The following is a 19,931-nucleotide window of genomic DNA, read 5'->3' as shown; positions in this document are numbered from 1 at the left end:
AACTGTTTTTAATTTATTTAAAATACATTAGCTAGCATTAGTATGTGTTCAAAGTAAGAGCAAGAACTTCTGCTCTATTAAGTCTGTCCTTTAGACCAGAAGTCTGACTCTTCTGTTCCCTCAGTCTGCTTCTTTTTGAGTTTCTACCTATTTAATAGCCATTGGCCCTGTGAGCAGATATTTTATGCTAGACCACATCATATGTTAGCAGCCAGTTTATGGATTTGCTGCTTTTGTGCCAGTCTATGTTACTGAGCTGACTCAAAGAAAAACCCAAGTCAGCTTCTTTTAGTAGAGGTGATAGGTTGGGACTTGGAAAGAAATTAGGCCTGGTAGGCACTATTATTAACATATTTTGTATAGTCTGTAATGTAAAGTTCTAACTTATGAAATGAGTAGTAGATTGGATATTGCTTAAGAAATAATAGTGTCACATAATAGATATGCTAAATTATTTTTTGAAAGAGTGAGTACATCAATGAATGAATGGTCTATGTTTTCATATAGGCTTTGCAGTCATTTGATTTGAGCAAAAACTTATCTGTTCCTCAATTTCCTCAACTTTAAAATAGTGAGAATAAAATTGGTTCTGCCTCCTTCTTGTTGTTACAAGAACAGAATCACAAGGAGGCAGAGTATGTGGAAATATTTTGAAACTGTAAAATGCTATATAAATGTGATTTATTGCTATTGCTATTGTCATAACATAACAGAAAGTTACATTTGGATTCACAAGACCATTTATGTAGTCTTATTATAATCTGTGATCTGTAATGATAAAATAATAAAGCTGATTAATCATTAAGCCATTCTTGATCGTATTTCATTATCATAATACGTCATTGGTGCCAAAAATGTAAACAACAATTTAAGAATCGTGCTGATTGAAATGTTAGGAGACAGCCTGATTTGTGAAGAAAACTTAGTCTTTGGAACTAGATTTCTTTGGTTTTCAAATACAAGTTCTGCCATTTGATAGTTGTTGAATCTTGAGCAAATTAGTTTCTCTGAATTTTGGTTATATAACTTTTGAAATGGGGATAATTATATCAGCTTCTGATTGTCGTAGGAATGGCATGATGTCGGTCAGTGAGGGTAGGTAGACCCTACTGTCCTTCGTCTCCTCTCTCCAACAAGTATCCTGCTTCTTCCCAATACAATCCTGTACAGCAAATTTTAAAGTCAGAGAGATTGAAAAGGTCTACATAGTTGGAAGAAGACATTTTACTCTTCTAAAGGAAAACACTGCCCATAAGCATAACTATTTATAAAGTGTGCAGCTGTGGCTTTATTTAGTACAGTTTTATCAATGTAAGCCATCATAAATGTGCTTCAAGAGACGGTCACTATCTGTGGTTAACTGAGCTTTATGGCCTGTCACTATGGACTGTTTCATGCAATTAATGTAATTCCCTGAATAATTTTGAATGCAGATATATAGCCTAGGATTTTCCAAATGAGGGTGTGTGTAACAAAACACTGTAGTGTGTTATGGACATGTTGTTGACTACGATTCTGTTATACTCCAGAGGAAAATGTTACGTTTATTTTCTCTCTTTTAACCTTTCAAAAGATAATGTGTTTCACAAAAATAACTTACACTATATGTCTTTGATCTGCTCTTTAAAATTGGAAAGAAATTATGCAATGTATTTGGAGAAGTTCTCTCTGTACCCTTTATGTGTAACTTTACTCTGTTCTGTTCTGGGTGGTTGTGAATTAACAATAATTGATTAGCTAATTTATTTATAGCTTTGAATACAAATTTGAAACTCCTGAATAAAATATGTTGAAAACTCTTCCTAAGGGTAAGCAGGTTGATAAAATGTAATAGGAAGCAGACTCCTTTGAAATATTTTGATTTTAAACTTTTCTTTGTTTCCCTCAAGGGCAGGTTTTGTCTTCAGACTATGAGACTTGTGTTGAATATGAGCACTGTCATAATTGAATGAACCTTTAATTGTAGACTTTGGGTGGCTTTCACAAGGAAGAAGAACTTCCCCTTAATTAAATATATTTTTGCTAATTATCTCTGCATTAATGGCCTGACTGCTATTATTCATCATGTGGGAATCATAAGTAAAGGTTTAGAGCTGAGGCAAACTGTCCTACACAAGGTCTTTTCTTCCCACTGCCTAAGAGACTCACTGTTTCTGTTCTGGGTCCTAGAAGACCCAATAATTCTCGGGTGCTTGGGCTTTGATTACTGGACACAGGACTTCTGACTCTCCATCATATAAAGTAGTTGTATTAGTCATGGCTCTTTTATTTATAAACAGAAGATACCCGCTCCAACTGTCTTAAGGGGAAAAAAGGAAATTTATTACTTTACATGATTGAAAAGTCCAGAGATAGAAAATACTTTAGATATTGCTGGATCCAGGGACTCATAGTACTTCAGGAGTCATTCTCTCTTCATCTCTTGGCTCCTCTGTTGGTTTTATTCAGGTGGTCTCTTCCCACAAAGCAAGGAAGGTCGTAGCAGCTCCTATTCTCTCAGTAACCCCATCAAAATATTATATTTCTTTCTGAAAACTCTAATAGTAACCCCATTTCAATTGCTTTGGACAGATTTGGGCCATGTGGCTTTTATAAACTAATTATAGAGGTCAGGGAAATACTACTGATTGGGTGTGCTTAAATCATATACCCTCTTCTGAATCTAATCCTAGCTGTAAAACAAGGATTGAAAGAAGGAAAGAGTTGGATACCCTTAAAAAATCAGAATTTTATTACTGTGAAATGGGGGAATGGATACCAAGATGTAAAAAAAAAAAAAATCCCTCATCGTGCATTTGCCAAGAATGTGATATATGTGTTGAGCCTGAAATAATGAATGAACAAAAGTTCCATAAGGTGAACAAGTAGTTGTAGGAGATAGAGTAGTGGGCATTTGAGGCAAAGGGGACAGGAAGACATAGGGATGGTTAAAGAGTGTGATAGTTTGGAGGAACAAGAATAGGTTGCTGTTATGGCTAAATCTCACAGTAACCACCTCCATGTAGTTTCACTTCTGGCAGGAACAAGGCACTTGAGACGCTAGGCATTCTAAGGACAAAAAGTTTAAAAATTATACTGTACAAATTTAGGTTGATATGTACAATGGAATATAGCTCAGCCATAAAAAAAGAATGAAATAATGCCATTTGCAGCAACATGGGTGGACCTGGTGATGTCATACTGAGTCAAGTAAGTCAGACAGAGAAAGACAAATATCACATGATATCGCTTATATGTGGAATCTTAAATAATGGTATGAATGATCTTATTTACAAAACAGAATTAGAGTCACAGATGCAGAAAATAATCTTATGGTTACCAGGGGGGAGAGGGGGAGGGATAAATTGGGAGATTGGGTTTGACATATAAACACTACTATTTAGAAAATAGATAACTAATAAGGACCTACTGTATGCCACAGGGAACTCTACTCAATACTGTGTAATGGCCTATATGGGAAAAGAATCTAAAATAGAGTGGATATATGTATATGTATACTGATTCACTTTGCTATACAGCAGAAAGTAACACAACATTGTAAATCAACTATACTCCAATAAAAATTGTAAAAAACAACAGCAAAGTTAGGTTGAAATACAAAAGTTAACATTCAGTAGTAACCGAGGATGGCTTGATCATTGCTGGACAATGGCTTATAAAGTGCCTACCATGGCTGAGACCTTAGGGAGCATGGAGAAACTATGCAAACGACAATAATCATGTTTTCAAGAAACTCTTATTAGGTCCCTATAAAACATGTAAACAAATCATTATATACGGGACAGGAAGAAAAGAGCCTAGTCCTTATCCCTCACACTTCCATTAATATGGGTCAGGAGAGAGCCCCAGAATTGTTTGTGCTCCTGGATAGAACCCCAAATCCTTCTAAACCCAGCACACACAGTGTCACCACCTTTTTGTTCCTAGAGAATATTGGGACCAACTCCTTTATGCTCTGGTTCTGTTTGCATCAGCTATGGTCACAAAAGACTCTCTGGTCATCTCAAGATTGTTAAACTCCCCTCCTCATAGGTCTTTTTATACTCTCCTTCCCAACCCCCAAACAAAATACCTGATCCAATCTCCTATCCATTTCTTTGCTGGGATCCATCAGACCAATTTCATCATAGGTGACACATAAATCCAAGCCTCTGAGAATACATTCATCTTCTGCATTACAATCCACACATGGTTCTGTTCTTCCCCATTTTTGACCTCATTTCCTTCCCTTCTTCAAGCCACTTTCACCAGGGCCTCTGGAAGTCATGGTCAGCAGTAGAATTTCCAATGTCCTTTATCTCTTCTCTGTAAATTCCCTTCTCTTCTTACTCTAACAGAAGCTGTTTTGCCCCGAAGACACTGTTTCTTCTCTAGCCTTCTCAGGTAGTGGCTATTTTCTTCCTATACTCCTTATACAACTGGCCCGGCAGTAAAATGTGTCCTCCTTGCTCTTTGTTGCTTCTTCTAGACCACTGTCGTCCCTCCTCTATAAAATCCTCCAGCTTTGAATTTCATGTATACCACCCAGATAGCCTCCTGAATGCAATCATATCCCAGTTCCTCATCTCTCCCACTCATCTTGTGATTTTAACAGCTGGATCTCTGTCACTCTTTCAAAAGTACTGCCTTAATTCTTGGTGATTCAAATAGTCACATAGAGTATGTTTGCAATACTTCAGCCTCTCAGTTCTTGATCTCCTCCTCACTAGTGGTCCTATCTTCCATCTACCTCACTTCCTCACTGCACTAATTTACCTTCAATGTCATGAGGCTGAATAATTTCAATTTCTTTATAATCTCAGTTTCAAGCACCTGCTCTCTATCATTTCCTATCTTTCTAGCTCACTTGACCTAGATACTCGTATTCCAACAATCGTCTGACCTTACCAAGACCTCTAATCTATTTATCTTACCACTTTTCACTATTCCTAAATTCTCTTGTGTTCTCACTTTAATTCTTATGTGACTTAAATTCCACAGTCAATCAACATAATCATATCTTTGCTGGCATTATCCATCCCCATTCTAGTGAAAGCCACCTCTCCACCCACATACCACATGCATGGATATAGGCAAATGGGTAGAAAACAAACACACAACCATGATGACTGATCTCATATCCGTTTCATGACCACCATCCTCCAGTAGACTCTTAATTTCCCCCGAAATAATAGCACATTGCCAGGACTATTCATTTTCTTACCCTCCTTGATGACTATTTCATATCTGGCCCATTTGTCTCAAATACCCCTTCTCTCATTCTTACTCTAGACTGATTATCTTGATTAGTTTTTCATTTAGAAAGCAATAGAAGAGAGCCAGAAAAGACAGTCCTCAAATTCCCAGCACTGCATCTACTTACCTACCAGTAACCTCCTGTTACTCTGAACTTTGTGCTGTTTAAGGAAACCTTTCTATTTGTGCACTACATTCAATTTATACACGTTTATTCTTCCAACAATTTTCTTCTCTCTATCCTGCATCTTTAATTTTTCCCTTTCTACTTATCTACCTGTCCATGTGCAACTAAATATGGGTGATGAAAAACACACAAGTGTGCTGAATGTTCTCACATCAAAATCAGGAATACCACTCTGAGCTGAAGTTTATTTATTGCTATTATTTTCATCAGCATGGGGGAAACAATAACAAAGCACTTCTTGATGCCACTTACACTTCAAAAAAATTCACTCCTCTGTTCCCACCTCAAAAAAATACAATTCTCTGTTCTTGAAGTAAAATTCCTTTAAGAATTATTTTACTTTCTGTAAAAGTAAAAGGAAAAAATAGAGTGGCAGTTTTGATAGGGGGGAAGATTAGAGATTCAGTTTTGTTTTTTTTTAAGTTCAAAATGCTTAAGACTTCAAAGTGATGATGCTTATGAGTCAGCTTAGCGCTGGGAACTTGCCATTCAAGAGAAAGGACTAAACAGCTGTATCCATGTTGAAATACAAAATTATTTCAATATGAACATATTAGAAAAAGGTGGATTCTCTTTCCCCTCTTTTTTGAACTTATTCAGAGCAGGATTTTGCTCCCAACACTCTGCAAAACTCTTCTTGTCAAACTTACCAATATTCTCTGTGTTGCTAAATTCGATAGTCAATTCTCATCCTCATCTCACTTGATCCAGTCCCAGCGTTTCATTTACTGATCATTTCCTTCACTGTGAAGTACTATCTTCCCTTGACTTTCAGGGCTCTACATTCTCCATGGTTTTGTTTGTTTGTTTGTTTTTCTTTACAGACTTCCTCTTGGTTCCTTCTCATCATTTTGAACTTCCATCACTGGGATGGCTCAGGGATCCTTTGGACCTTTTCTTTTTTCCAGTACATCCACCTTTTTTCTAATATGTTCATATTGAAATAATATTTGTATTTCAGTATGAATACATCCTGTTTAGTCCTTTCTCTTGAATGGCAAGTTCCCAGCACTAAGCTGACTTCTAAACATCATCACTTTGAAGTCTAAAGCATTTTGAACTTAAAAAACAAACAAACAAACAAACTGAATCTCTAATCTTCCCCCTCTATCAAAACTTCCACTCTATTTTTCCAGTTGTTCAGGTAAAGCTATGAATTTAAACTTAAGCTCCATTCATATTTTAATATCCTTATTCTAATATGTCAGAAAATCCTGTAAGCTTAACTTTCAAAATGCATAGTTTGCAACCACTTCTCATTGCCCCCTTGATAAACATGCTGATCCAAATCCTCATTATCTCTCACTTAGTGTTTTGCAGTAGCCTCTCACATCCATTCTTGTTCTCCTATAGTTTATTCTTCACAAAACAGACAGAATGTCCTGATAAGATATAAAGTATATCATGTCACTCTTCTATTCAGAATCCTCCAAGAGATCCCAGATCTAAGTATCTTTGTGTGTTTCCTAGATACTGTTTTATGTTCAAAGGGGCTGAACTTGTTAGATCTCATCTACCAGATTTCTTGATTTCTAGATTCTGGTTGGAGTCAACAGTGAGAGGAACTAACCTGAAATTGGTGGGCAGAAGGAGAGTGAGGTCTAGGTATCTCTTCCTGCTTCTATATTGTCAGCAAGTGTTAGCTGTTTCTGTGAAAGCCACAGCTGCTGTGTAGCAGCCCATTCCATACAGACACCCCTGGTGTCTCTTTCTCCTTGCCAGTTTAGGCCTAGGGTAGTAACGCTGCCCACTGTTACTAGTACTGGGTACTGTGCTATCTCATATTAAGTTTATTCAACCTTTTGCACACATTTGTAAATTAAAAATTAATTAAACTCTCCTTAAATTTCTCACTTTATATATGGCATCTTATTCCTGCTGAGACTATGATTACCTTTGTTGTTCCACTTGGAGTAAACTGAAAGGACTTTACAATGGTCTACAAGGACACACATTATTGCTACTTTACTCCAGTGCCTCTGACTTCATTCCCTATTCTTCCACATGTTCCTTGTGCTCCATACACCAACCATAGGAGCCACAGTGCTCCTTGCTTTTTTTTTTTTTTTTGATATCTTATGAATTTTACATTTGCTATTAAGTCTCTTCACTCCTCTACCACCTCATTTATGTCTTCACTTAAAAGCCACCTTCTCCTTGTGGGTTTCTATGAACACTATTTAAAATGGAAAGTCCCCACCCAATACTCCTTATCCCATGTCTCTTCTTTATCTAAATCCTTAGAACTTATCACCATATAACATACTCTGTATCTTACTTACTTTACTTTTTCCATTTCCACTAGAATGTAATCCTAAGGAGAGAAAGAAATTTGATCTGTTTTGTTCACTGATTTGTTTTGAGTTTTTACAAAATTGCTGGGCACAGAGTAGATGCTCAATTAATATTGTGGAATGAGTGAATGAATGAAAAAACAGGAAAAATGCAATGAGAGATTTAATAGGAAAGAAAATATTTTCAGCTAATAGTATCAGAAAAATGATATTTGAACTGCACTTTGAGAGTGGACATGGCTGATGAGTAGAAGGGTTTTCCCAGGAAGTAACAATCGGAACAAAATCACATTGATGGAAAAGTACTCAAGAAACATTGTCTTTCAGTTGGATTGGAGAGTTGACTGCAGAAGCAGGAAATAACTTAGGAAATAACTAAGTTGTTGAAGATAGGCTCAGGCTAGAGAACAGAGTATCCCAAGTACAGGGTAAAGCAAACCAAAACAAGTTTTATTTTGTGGGAAAAGAGGTGCAGACTCTTTGGGACTTGTGAAGTGTCATAGTCCAAGTTGTATCCTAGAAAGACTAATTTGGTGGTGGTATACACAAGAGTTTAGAGACGGGAGAGTAGAGTCATTGAGAGAAACTAGAAAAGCTATTACAAGAGGTGATGAGTCCTGAACCACAGTAGTGGTGATGAACATGGAAAGGAGGGCTGTAAGATGTATTGTCTGGTAAGAGTTTCTTGACCCCTAGAGTAAACCAATATATTATGCAGGGTGTTTGGAAGAACTGATCTCTTAATTACCAATTAACCCTGAATCAACACAGTACTTTATTCATTTTTCCCGTATCATCTGAATTTTAAAATAATAAACAGGTTTAATTTTCTTCTTCTTAAATACATTAGCGAGAAATACTCTATGGTACACTGTAGGTAGAGGGTGTTTATCACAGCTTAATGTCCTGTCATTTTGAGCCTATTTAATAGAAAGATCACAAATAGAAACATCTGCCAATGAGCAAAACACTGATTCCAGCATCAACTGTAATTGCAAATAGTGTGGAGCAGGAATGAGAGTCCTTTATTTGGACGTGACAACCAGGACAGGCATGGTACAGCTGGGACTCTTTCTACCCCTACTTGATCATGGGTCATCTGTCCCCAAGCAATGCCAAGGGTAAAATTTAGCGGTGTTGGATGTGGTGTTGGGATCCCCAGGATTCCAGTATTGAAATTCATTTTACACAGTGATGAACAAAATCCTAAAATGGTACCTTTTATAGAACACTGCATCTATAATGGAGTGGAGATGGAAGAAAGAAAGAGGCAAAGCTCTATTACTTTGTTCCCAATGATACTGGTCATAATTAGTTAATTTATTTAACAAAACATCAGTGGAAAAATGTTATGTTCTCGTCTTTTTGCTAAGTGCTTAAATTAGAGATTCAATATATAGTATCTGTCCAGAGATACTTACAGGATAGTAGGTGAAAGAGAAATGCAGAAATGCATAATTCAATAACAGAAGTCTTATGAACAATACAACTACAGAGGAAGGAGTATCCAACTTTACCAGGGAACTTTCATAGGTCTGAAAACATTTGAGCTGAACTTGAGGCACTGGCAGAGCTCTAACATGAAGGAGGAAAAGAGTGGGCATTCCAAGCAGAAGCAACATTAGCAAAGGCATATAGAGCATAAAAGTGCATGTCATGTTCAGAAAATAGAGTGCTAGCATGTATACAGCTCATATTCTTAGAATTCTTGGGGAGAAGAGAAAAATTTTGAAAGACTTTTGCGAAATAGATGAACAAGAGTTGATGAACAAATGACTCAGGATGAATGGGGAGGAGAGAATTCTGAGATCTTTATTCACTTTGGGCAACTCAACTAGCATTTTATATACTTATGAAGAATCAATTCCTTAGACATCTGACTTTGGACTACTCGGAAGGAATCATAGATTGTACCTTGAAACACACAGGAAAGTCTTGCTTCATTATTATTATATCAACTCCTAGAATATCAGAGATAGAAAGGCACATAGTGATCCTTGAATTGTATTGATGGGGAAACTATGGCACAGTTAGTGATTTGCTCAGCATCTCATAGTAAAAGAATTATAGTTTGAATTAGAACTCAGATCTCCTAACTCCATAGATGTTGCTGTTTATACACTATATAATTTCAAAAGCCGTTTCCATTTATTTTTTGGCATGGTGAAATATATGGACATATATCACAATAGAAAGATCACTTGGATTTTTGTTTGGGTAAAAGATAAGGGTATAAAGCTGTTAAGAAGCCAGAAGGTAACTTTTTTTCAATCTAATTTACAAAGTAGTGACCTTAGAACTTGAGATTAAAACTGGTTTGGAGAAATTGGAGGCATCAGAGTTGACCTGTGAAGAGGCTCCATGTAAACTTAATGTATCTTCTCAAAGCTACTGGCACCAAGCAGTGACAGAAAACAGATAATGGAGGAGAACAGAAGTAAGCTGTTTAGCTTTACATGTGAGAAATGCATGTTACAGGAACTAGGTCTAAACAGACAGAAGTACTCTTTACTATTTATTATTATTATGTCTTTTTGAGAAGAAGACTTGCATCTCTTAAATATTCTTCCAACTATTACTAGACCTTGGATGCTGGTGTGTATGTATATGAGAGGGGAGGGGGTTATTTATGCATTACTAAGTAAACCAAAGAAACATAAAATTATAACATCCTACAGAGTGTCTAGTCCAACTCCATCCATTTGGGGTAGGGGTCTTAGAAGTCTGAGATACACGGGAGAAATGACTTGATTATTAATATATAATCATTTCATTTCAGAGCTGAGACAAGAACCCGGGTTACTTCAAAGAGAGCAATTACCTGCTCATCCTTCCTCCTGCAGCAGCTGCTTTTTGGAATAAACAGTCACTTCCAATCTCTTTAGAGGCAAGCCCAGAATAAAAGTTCTATTTCAGGACTCAACCCTGGACCAAGAATATGGCTAACCAGCTCCATTTATCTCATCCATCTGCAGTTTTCAGAGCCTGCCTGTCTCTTTGTCGAGTAGAACAGAAAGAGGGGAGGGGAGGAAAAGAAAGAGAGAAAGAAGAGAGAGATAGACAAGAGACAGAAAGAGAGACAGAGACAGAGATACCAGGTCTGCAGATGATATAATTCTTCCCCATTCTATAATCTCTCACCAAACAGAAGAAATGTCCTAGCCAGAACAAGATAGTTAACTCCCATTTGAGTTGTGGCATCACTACAGCTAGTTAGCCTGCCAGGTTAAGGATGAAGTTAGGAAGACTAAGAACCAGTCACTTTCCTTTTCTGGACTTCAATTTAAGTAAAAAATAAAAGGCTTTCTATGTTACAGTACTGGCTTTAAAATATGTTCACAGATTCTTTGAGAGTCCTCCTTTCAAGAGCTGAATTCCCCTCTTCTTGAGTTGGGGCTGGACTTAGGGACTCATTTCTAACCAATAAACTATTGCAGAAGTAATGATATATCACTTTGGAGACTGGGTCATAGATGACACTGAGACTTTCTCTCATCTCTTCCTCTGGCGTAAACCAGCTGATGCATCATGACGATACTCAAGGAACCCTACGACACTACAGGGAGGTCCATATGGCAAGGGACTGAGGCTTCCTACCAACACCCATGTGCCTACACTTGGAAGTGGATCCTCTATCCTCAGTCAAGCCTTCAGATGGCTGCAGCCCTGGCCAACACTCTGACAGTAACTTCATGTGTAACTCTGAGCAAGAACCACCCAGTAAAGTCTTTCCCAAATTCCTGACCCACAGGAAATGGGATGCAGTCAATATTTGTTGTTTCAAGCTGCTATGGGGTAATTTGTTGTATGGCAATGAAAAACAAATACCGTTATTTTTCAACTTCTTATTTTTTCAGAGACTACGGTTTTTTTTTTGTAGTCTTCAGTGTTTAGAGTCATATGAAATTGTATTATCTATTCCCTAATTTTTAGGTATGAACGATTACAGTTAGACCATGTACTGTGGGAAGTACCCTAGGATTCAGCAGGTTAAGGAACTTTTTTTGGACTTCTTCTTTTCCCCCAGCTTTCTTTTATAATATCATCATCATCATCATCATCATCATCATCATCATCATCATCATCGTCATCTTTCCACTACCAAGCATGTAGTTTACACATTTTACAGGTTCACATTTATTATATATTTTTACCTTTTACAACAATACAATGAGGTAGATATTTTATTTTATTCCCATTTTATATATGAGGAAAGTGAGTACTTGAGAGCAAAAGTATCTGATTGAAAGTCACATAGTTTATAGAAGAATTGTTACTCCAATTCAGGTCTTCTGACTCCAATCTAATATTTTTTGCACTGTATCAAGAGCCCTTATGATAGAAGTGATCATTCAACTTTATTTCCTCATACCTGACATCCACTCCACATTTTAGCTTTCAAGTCTGATATTTGGGAATTTTTACATATAACCCTTCTCTTTTTTATTACTGAGGTTTGTGAATAACTGAGCGGGTTCATTTATTCTCCCTTTTTTTCTCCTGGTACTTCTTAAAAGTCATCTAATTGTTTTGCCTATAGCCAGGTGTTATACTTTAAACACTCTCTTATTCTAGATGACTGATTGCATGTGTTCTGGCTTTCTTTGGCTATTCAGTTAAGTAATGTCATTGGTGATTTCTATAATTTTATCATCTGTATTTGGTTTTTCTCATATTTTATGTAATTTCATAATAAGATATGAAAATAAAAGACTCAAATTTCAGTATTAGGGAATCAGTTTTAAGTTTTGCACTTTAAGGAAAAGATATTATCTAGAATATTAGGATTTTTTAACCTCTTTACTCCAAATTTGTAATATATCGTTATTGATTTTTCACTGAAACATTTGCAGATATTATAAGGATAACTTGAGGCAGTTATCCTTTACAAGATTATGCATATAAATCATTTTGGTAGATTTAGCAGTCTGGAGTAACCTCAGTTTTTAAAAAGTTGATGTCTAATTCTGGTTAAGAACCACTGTCCAAGGTGTGTTTCAAAACATGGTACTAAATTACAAATTAATTGCAAGCATATGACAGTTTTTGACAATGGAAAAGTAATAACTTTTTATGTATGCCTTTGTGTCTTAAACGAAAAATAAATAAATGCATATCAGATTGTATCTTAAGATTTTTTCAATATGGCAATAGATTATTAATGGTCCCATCACCTGGAGCAGGATAAAAATAGCTCATGATCTGAATTCAGAGTTTATTTTGAATCTTTCTACTTTCTTTCCATGAGCTCATCTCAAAGAGAATTCTTCCTTTTTAAATATTTTTAAGTGTTTTGAATTGTCCAAACTGAAAACTTTGTAAATTATTCTCTGAAGAATTTGGAGTGTGTCAACAATCTCTTCACTACACTAGAACATAAAACCTCTTCTTTGTTCAACATTATAACTTATAACCAAATAATATTAAATACAACGCATATACGTATATGTATAACTGAGTCACTTTGCTATACAGCAAAAATTAACACAACATTGGAAATCAACTATACTTCAATAAAAAAAAAAAAGCTCCTTTAGCACTGATCTTCACCACCCCAAAGAGAGCTTTTCCTCATGATCAAATGTTATTTCACAGTATTAGAAGAGTCATACAATAATTCAGATTTTAATACAGAGAATCCAAACCATAGAGCAGATGCACAGATAGCAGCAGACTTCATAATGCCCACTCTAGCATTTGTCTCTTCCTTCATCTAAGCTTTAACATTTTCAGTTTGAATTCCCTATTTAGCTCTTCGGATAAATGGATAAGTGATGCTTTCTAATGACCATGTTACATGCTCTGCTGTGTTCTAAATGTCTTCAATTCTTTTGAGGCTCCCTGAATATTCAAAAATGAAATGGCTCATTGGCAGATAGTTTGAGCATCACATTCTTAGAGAGCTAACTAAAGCCACTGAATGGAAATTAACCAAATACAGAAACTTTCCAATTTTTAAGAATGCTTCCTCTTAACCAGAAGCTATATTTATTATGCATTCCTTCAATGATTTTTCATTGGGGAACATTTAAATACAAGGTCTACACTTTTCTGTACACTACTTTTTTTCACAACTGTCTGATTTGACACTTTGGCAACCTGAGGTGGGGTGTTGGTAGCAAAGTCCTTCTTTCCTTCATTATCAAAATATGTGACATATCTCAATTTGAAGGTCCCTTGACTCTTTAAGCAATCTCATCTCATTCTTAGACACAGACAATGCTATGTGTTCTCCCAGTTCCATTTCATTCTCCTCTCCAAGGCACACAGGAAAACTACATTTTCCAGGCTTCTCTATGACCAGATCAGTACTTGTAGCTAGCTCTGGCCAAGAGTAAGAGTATTAAATGTCATAATTAGTCTGAAGTATAGAACAGCAGGAAGCTACACAGTTCAGATGGGAATGCTACAAAAAAGTAAGCCCCTATACTGGACATGTAGCATATACAAGAAATAAGTCTTGTTGTATGAAGCCACTGAAATGTTGGAGTTATTTGTTAGCACAGCATATCTTATGAGATTCTGATTAATGTATATGATAAACTACAGCAATCCCATCAGATTCCAAATGTCAGTGTTTGATGTTTCATATATTAAAAATATACTCTATTAACTGATCATCTATTCAAATATCTCCTTGTGCTGAGGCAACTCCAAGGATTAAACTTGTCCTACATTTTCATCTACTTCCTGTAAACACCTTGTTAAAAGGATGATTCGTAGTCCTCCTTGGCTGGAGAAAACCAGAGCCTACAAGGGTAAAAGAGTAGTTAAAGAAAGATAAAAATGAATGGTTCTTAAACATTTTGTACATCAGAATCACCTGGGAAGTTTATTCCAAATGCAAATCTGCCCCACTCTCTTGAGTGGGGCAGATTTGCAGACTTTCATTTAGTTACTATTGCATGGGGTCAAGAAATATGCATTTCAATGTGAAACCAAACTGGTTCTGATGTGGGTGCATCAAGAGTATGTTTTGAGAAGCCTTAGTCTGGACTCTAATAAAGGCTCTCTCTCCTTATAGCTTGAATAGTATAAAAATGTAAGACTAGTTTGAAAGAATTCTCATAGGTAGATAGGTAGTTGTTTGTTTGACCCATGGAATACCTTATCTGAATTATCAAGGGTACAATGTTAAAATGCAGACTCCTGGACAATGTCCACTACCTAATAAATCAGTCCCTCTGGAGTAGGAGCTTCACCTGAGATCCTCACTTGTAAGATGCCCCCCAAACAATTTTTAGACACAAAAAGTTTGAAACCATTGTCATAGGGATTGTTTGTCCTTCTGCACACATTTTTATGATTAGTTCAATTTATTATTCATGACTTTTTCATGAACATTAGTTCAGGAACATTAGTTTTACCAACCACCTCAAATCTTCACACTGTAAGGGAATATATTATTACTAAAGTTTTTACTAGTTATAAGAGTAAGTAATTGGAACCCACAGTGTAAGTCATAGCTCCTGAAAGATTATATCTGATTTTCAAGATAAATGGTGAACAGATTTTTATTTTGCATTAAGAAAAATACAAATTATTTATGGGGGGGGAATTATAATTTGATCATAGGGTCTAGAAGAAAGAAAAATATTCTAATTTTTAAATGCTTAGATGTTATAATATTTTTAAATGAAATTATATAAAATCATGAGATGACAAGGCCAGATGACACATCAGACAGTTGATATGACATTTAATTAACTGTGTGTGGGTTTACATTAACTGCCTTTTTGATTTTAATGTATAATGGTTCAAATTAAATAGTTCCAATTAGGTGGCTTTGTAACAGACGTACTTCCAATTGAATCTTACAAGAGTAGTTCTACAGTTGACACTGGATCAGGTGTCAGAAGCCTAGATTAGAGGCCCAACCCTATCACTAATTGGCTGAGTGTCATTAAGAAAGTCACTTAATCTGGATAATATGTTCCTGTTCTGAACTGCTTTTGTGCTAAAAAAAAAATGATGTAATAAAATTGATTTGTAAGCCATAAATAATTATGCAAATGGAAATTTATGCAACCACAAGAATGATTTCACTATGTGTATAAAATTTGTCAACAAATATTGAGCACTTACAGTGTGCCAGACACTGTGCTATGAACTTACATGCATTATATCATTTAATGCTCACAAAGTCCAATGAGCTTAATAATATTATCTCCATTTTAGCTAGCAGGAGATGGAGGCCCAGAGATCCCATAGTCAAACAGACAGTTAGGAGAGAAGCAGGACTCACATTCATCTCTACTTGACTTGAAACTTACTCCTAAATAGGCAATTTTCCTATGTAAAGGATGTCCATTTAACTTACAATCATATTAATTCAGTTACGAATATGCATGACCCAAGAGGAAATTCATTCTTCTTATTCACCCACTGAAATATATAGTACTGAATACTGCATTCAATTGTAGCATGTTGGGTCAGGGAATAATGACATAACCTCATTGCTTTTCTCCATACAGTATAAGTATGGTCTATCATCTTTCTGACCCTTGTATAGCTAATACCAAAAATTATGACTTTATATTGCTTACACTGTACTTATATTGTCAATGGAAATTGATACTGACCAACATTTAGCTTTTGAGAACACCGTGATTATCCATCTATGCATTCATAAGAGCTCAGGTGTAATTTTCCAAGACTCTGCCACTAGTCCTTTCACTTATTTTCTTCACTTAGAAAATAATTTATAAATCGTAAAAGTAATGTCTCAATTTCCCCAAAGATATTTTATGGTTTGAGATAGTGTGCTAATAAAGAATAAGACTGATTATAGGTAACAGCATTCTCTCCCTTCTTGGGATTTGGAGCAACTTACATTACCCACTATTTAACAGATTTAGAGAGAAACTACTCTCTGTCTTCCAAGTGAAGATTCTTGAACATAAATCAAGAATGGATTAATCCCTTCAAGAAGGAATGCAGTGTAGAACACGAGTTGTGCTCAATCATTTTCTGCTGGATATTCAGGTAGATATTCAGGCCTGTCATTTCCTAATTACAAGTTCCATGTTGAGTCCCATTTACTCTGGAGGGCCCTATTTCTTCATCTTATTTCAGCAGGAGAAGGATCTAACTGTTTCTGTTTTCATTATAGAATTCTGTATTTCTCTCCAAGAGGAGTAGTGGGATGAAAACTCTGGCTTCTTTCTCCACCTCTCATTCACTATTAATAACTGAGGATGGATGACACCCATTGGGCCATAGCTCACTAGCAACCAGGGCTCATATACTGAAGGTGAGCGCTCATGTCTGGTATGACCTTTGGCTCCTTTTACTCTGCTCCTGGTCATGAGCAGCAGATTGTGCTTCTAATTTTTTTACAGTAAACCCACCAGGAAGAGGCCCTTTACAGAGTAGATGGAAGGCACACTATTTTCCAGCTTTTTCTCCTTAATGGAGTGTTGGATCAGATCAGCCCTATTCTGAGTGTCCAGATGTCTTCAATTTGGGGAGGAAATAAATGTCTTCCATTATTTCCTTAGGGCCAGTCTGTGTTCTCCAGTCTCAGAATCACCAGGGTTATTTGGATCTTCATTTGACATATGTTTTTTGGGTGAATGCCTTCGTTTTGAAATTACAAACTAGTGGCTCTCCAGATAAATGTATGTTCATGTATTTTGGTTGGTTCTTTACTTTTCTCTTTTCTTTTTTTTTTAAGTTAAAGTCATTCCATAATTGACAGATTACATAAAATCTGGATTTTTAGATTCTTTTGAAAAACTGGACAATCTTCCAACACTGGGGCTAAATCAGTGACAGCAATCAAATGGAGCTGAGTAGAGGATGCTCCCTTTTAAAGAAATATATACTCTTCAATTACCTCCAGGCTTAATCATCTCTATTATCTCCCTGACTTGGAAATCAAATGCCATGTGCCTTTTATGATTGTGTTAAAGTGTTTAAAGAAATACTTATCTATACCTATGTCCCTATACACATGGGTACTAGATAGAGAGCATTGTATTATACTTATATCTGGCCCCCTTTTCTCTTTTTTCTTACTTTTGATCCTTGTAGGCACTTGAATTGACTATTCTCAGAATTCTGAATGAGAAGAAGGGATTGGTGTACCAAACTCTACCCTAAACCCTTAACAGTACTGAATTTTTCAGGTGTCATTTCTAAAAATATAATGAGATTTTTGTATAAACCTCCATTTCCTTTGAGACATTTTCTTACTCTCTTTTGGTCCTTTCTCGGATCACTTCTAGTACACATTAGAAAGAAACTAAAGAGACATCTAAGTTTTCCTAGTACCCAAACCAAATCGCAATTTCCTTAAAGGGGATACTCTTCAGATATGAATTTAAAAGCCATAAAAGGTAGAAGGGAGAGAGAGAGGTAAAAATTTGTTAGTACAAATGAAATCACATAAAAATATAACTTTATTGATGCTAACAACTTTAGGCAGTTTAGAGAACACTAGTTTACAGTGAGACACAGGACACCATGTATCCTTGCGTGGGAGTATTTGGTTCTTCCTGGGAAAATGTGCTGTAGGTTTTCTGTTGAGCTTAGTCCTACAGCTTCCATCAAAACCAATTTCTTTCCATAATGCTCCCTCAAGATACACATACCCTGTAAGTGTCATAGCCCAAGTACACCTGACTGACTTATAACATGAGGTTGGTCAACAAACTCAAAGGAAACACAATAAAATTCTTTGCTCCATTTAAAACCATTGGGCAAGAGAGAGGATCAGACTTTAGGCAACTTGCACATACTGACCTTCTAGGGCCCAAGAAGAGTGTGCTCTTCTGAGGCCGTTAGAGGCAATAAGTCTGGATTCGGGTCCTTCAGATCTTTTGTCTCCTAGAAATAAATAGTTTTTAAAAATCAATGAAGGGGACACAATCTGATAGTCCATTAGATGATAAAAATGTCAATTATTCCCATAGGTTCATGACACAAAATGGGCTGGTAGAAATAGCAGCCACCACCCACCACACAGTAATTATAGGATATAAAAGTCATTGTTATTGGATAAATCCGTGAAATGGTGAAGAGCAAGGGCTGAGATCTGGGGAGCAGGGGGTTCCAATCTGGTGCCATTTTGTATCCATTGAGTTTCTGACTCTTGGGGAACAGGCTTACAGAGGTGTGTCTCCCACTGGGGCTGGGTATGAATCTCTGCCCGGCTTTTGCTCCTAAGCTGACTCTCTCCTTCACAGTAGGTGACACAGCAGCGACAGGCTGCAGAGGGCTTCCCTCTGTGCTTGGACATCGTGTCTGGGGCTGGAGAGGCATCTGCAGCCCTCCCTGAGCTCTGGAGTTCTGGGGGCTCTTTCAAACGACTTCTCCTCCTTTGAACGTGGTCCAGACTGATGTCGGACTGGGAAGAGCAGCTCTCATTCCAGCCAGAGCTGGCACTCAGACTTCTCAGGGGAAGAGCCAATCGCAAGGCCTTCCAGAATTTAGAACCAGAATGTTTAGACTTCTCTCCCTTCCAGCTCACGAAAGACACAGACTCTTTCAGCTGCAGGATGCTTGGGTGTGGATGCTCAAGGGGACGATACTCAACCACAATGAGCTTGGTGGCAATGGAGTTCTGACACATGACACCCAGTTTGAACTCCAGCATGCTGATGCTCTTTTCTGTCACATAATCTGGGCTCAGGACAACAATCATCCTCCGGCTCCTTTGAATGAAGTCAAAAACTGCTTCCACTGTATCTATAGGAAAATGGAAAGATAGGACAATGCCTAGTGAAAACTTATATAGGTTTCAGTTCATTGTTGACAATCCTGCAAAGGACAGGCAATGAACACTTGAGAATATAAGATCTAAGTGTTAAATAGTCTACCCAGGTAAGGAATCTCATCTACACTACTGTTATCAATGGTTGCAAAGTATCTGCTACCTTTAAGGTTGAGGAATTAACCACCTCTAAAAGCAGCTAATTTCAGCTCCGTTGGTGAACAATTTCTTGTTTTGAAATTCCTTCCACTTTTATCCAGTGGTCTTGGAGCTGACATTTTAAAATATCTGAAATATTTCATAATTATTGTGATCTCATTGTATTTTCTTCTCATCTCTAGATTAAATGACTTCATGAATTTTATGTTATTCTCCATATGATGCAGTATCAAGTCTCTTCCCCACTTTTATAATTTTTCTCTTAATAATATTCAGTTTATATATGTGTCTCCTAAAAATAGTACCCTGAACAGGACTGAACATAATGCTCCAGACACAG

General features: G+C 36.6%; 1 protein-coding gene across 3 annotated transcripts in view; it reads right to left on the bottom strand.

Annotated features, from left to right (window-relative positions):
* Window positions 1-18,147: 18,147 nt before the first annotated feature.
* Window positions 18,148-19,931, bottom strand: part of LOC118894663 (interleukin 1 receptor accessory protein) — a 123,011-nt gene continuing 121,227 nt past the window's right edge. For 2 of the 3 annotated variants that reach the window (XM_036851073.1, XM_036851074.1), the window contains exon 10: window positions 18,148-19,407. In XM_036851073.1, coding sequence (XP_036706968.1) covers window positions 18,689-19,407 — 719 coding nt within the window. In that variant the 3' untranslated portion in view covers window positions 18,148-18,688. The remainder of the gene's footprint in view (window positions 19,408-19,931) is intronic. The other variant, XM_036851072.1, reaches the window with a different exon arrangement.

The sequence above is a fragment of the Balaenoptera musculus genome, chromosome 4 (genome assembly GCF_009873245.2).
Source record: "Balaenoptera musculus isolate JJ_BM4_2016_0621 chromosome 4, mBalMus1.pri.v3, whole genome shotgun sequence".
Lineage (NCBI taxonomy): Eukaryota > Metazoa > Chordata > Mammalia > Artiodactyla > Balaenopteridae > Balaenoptera > Balaenoptera musculus.
Note: the sequence above shows the minus strand (reverse complement) of the source record. Positions and strands in the feature narration are given on the sequence as shown.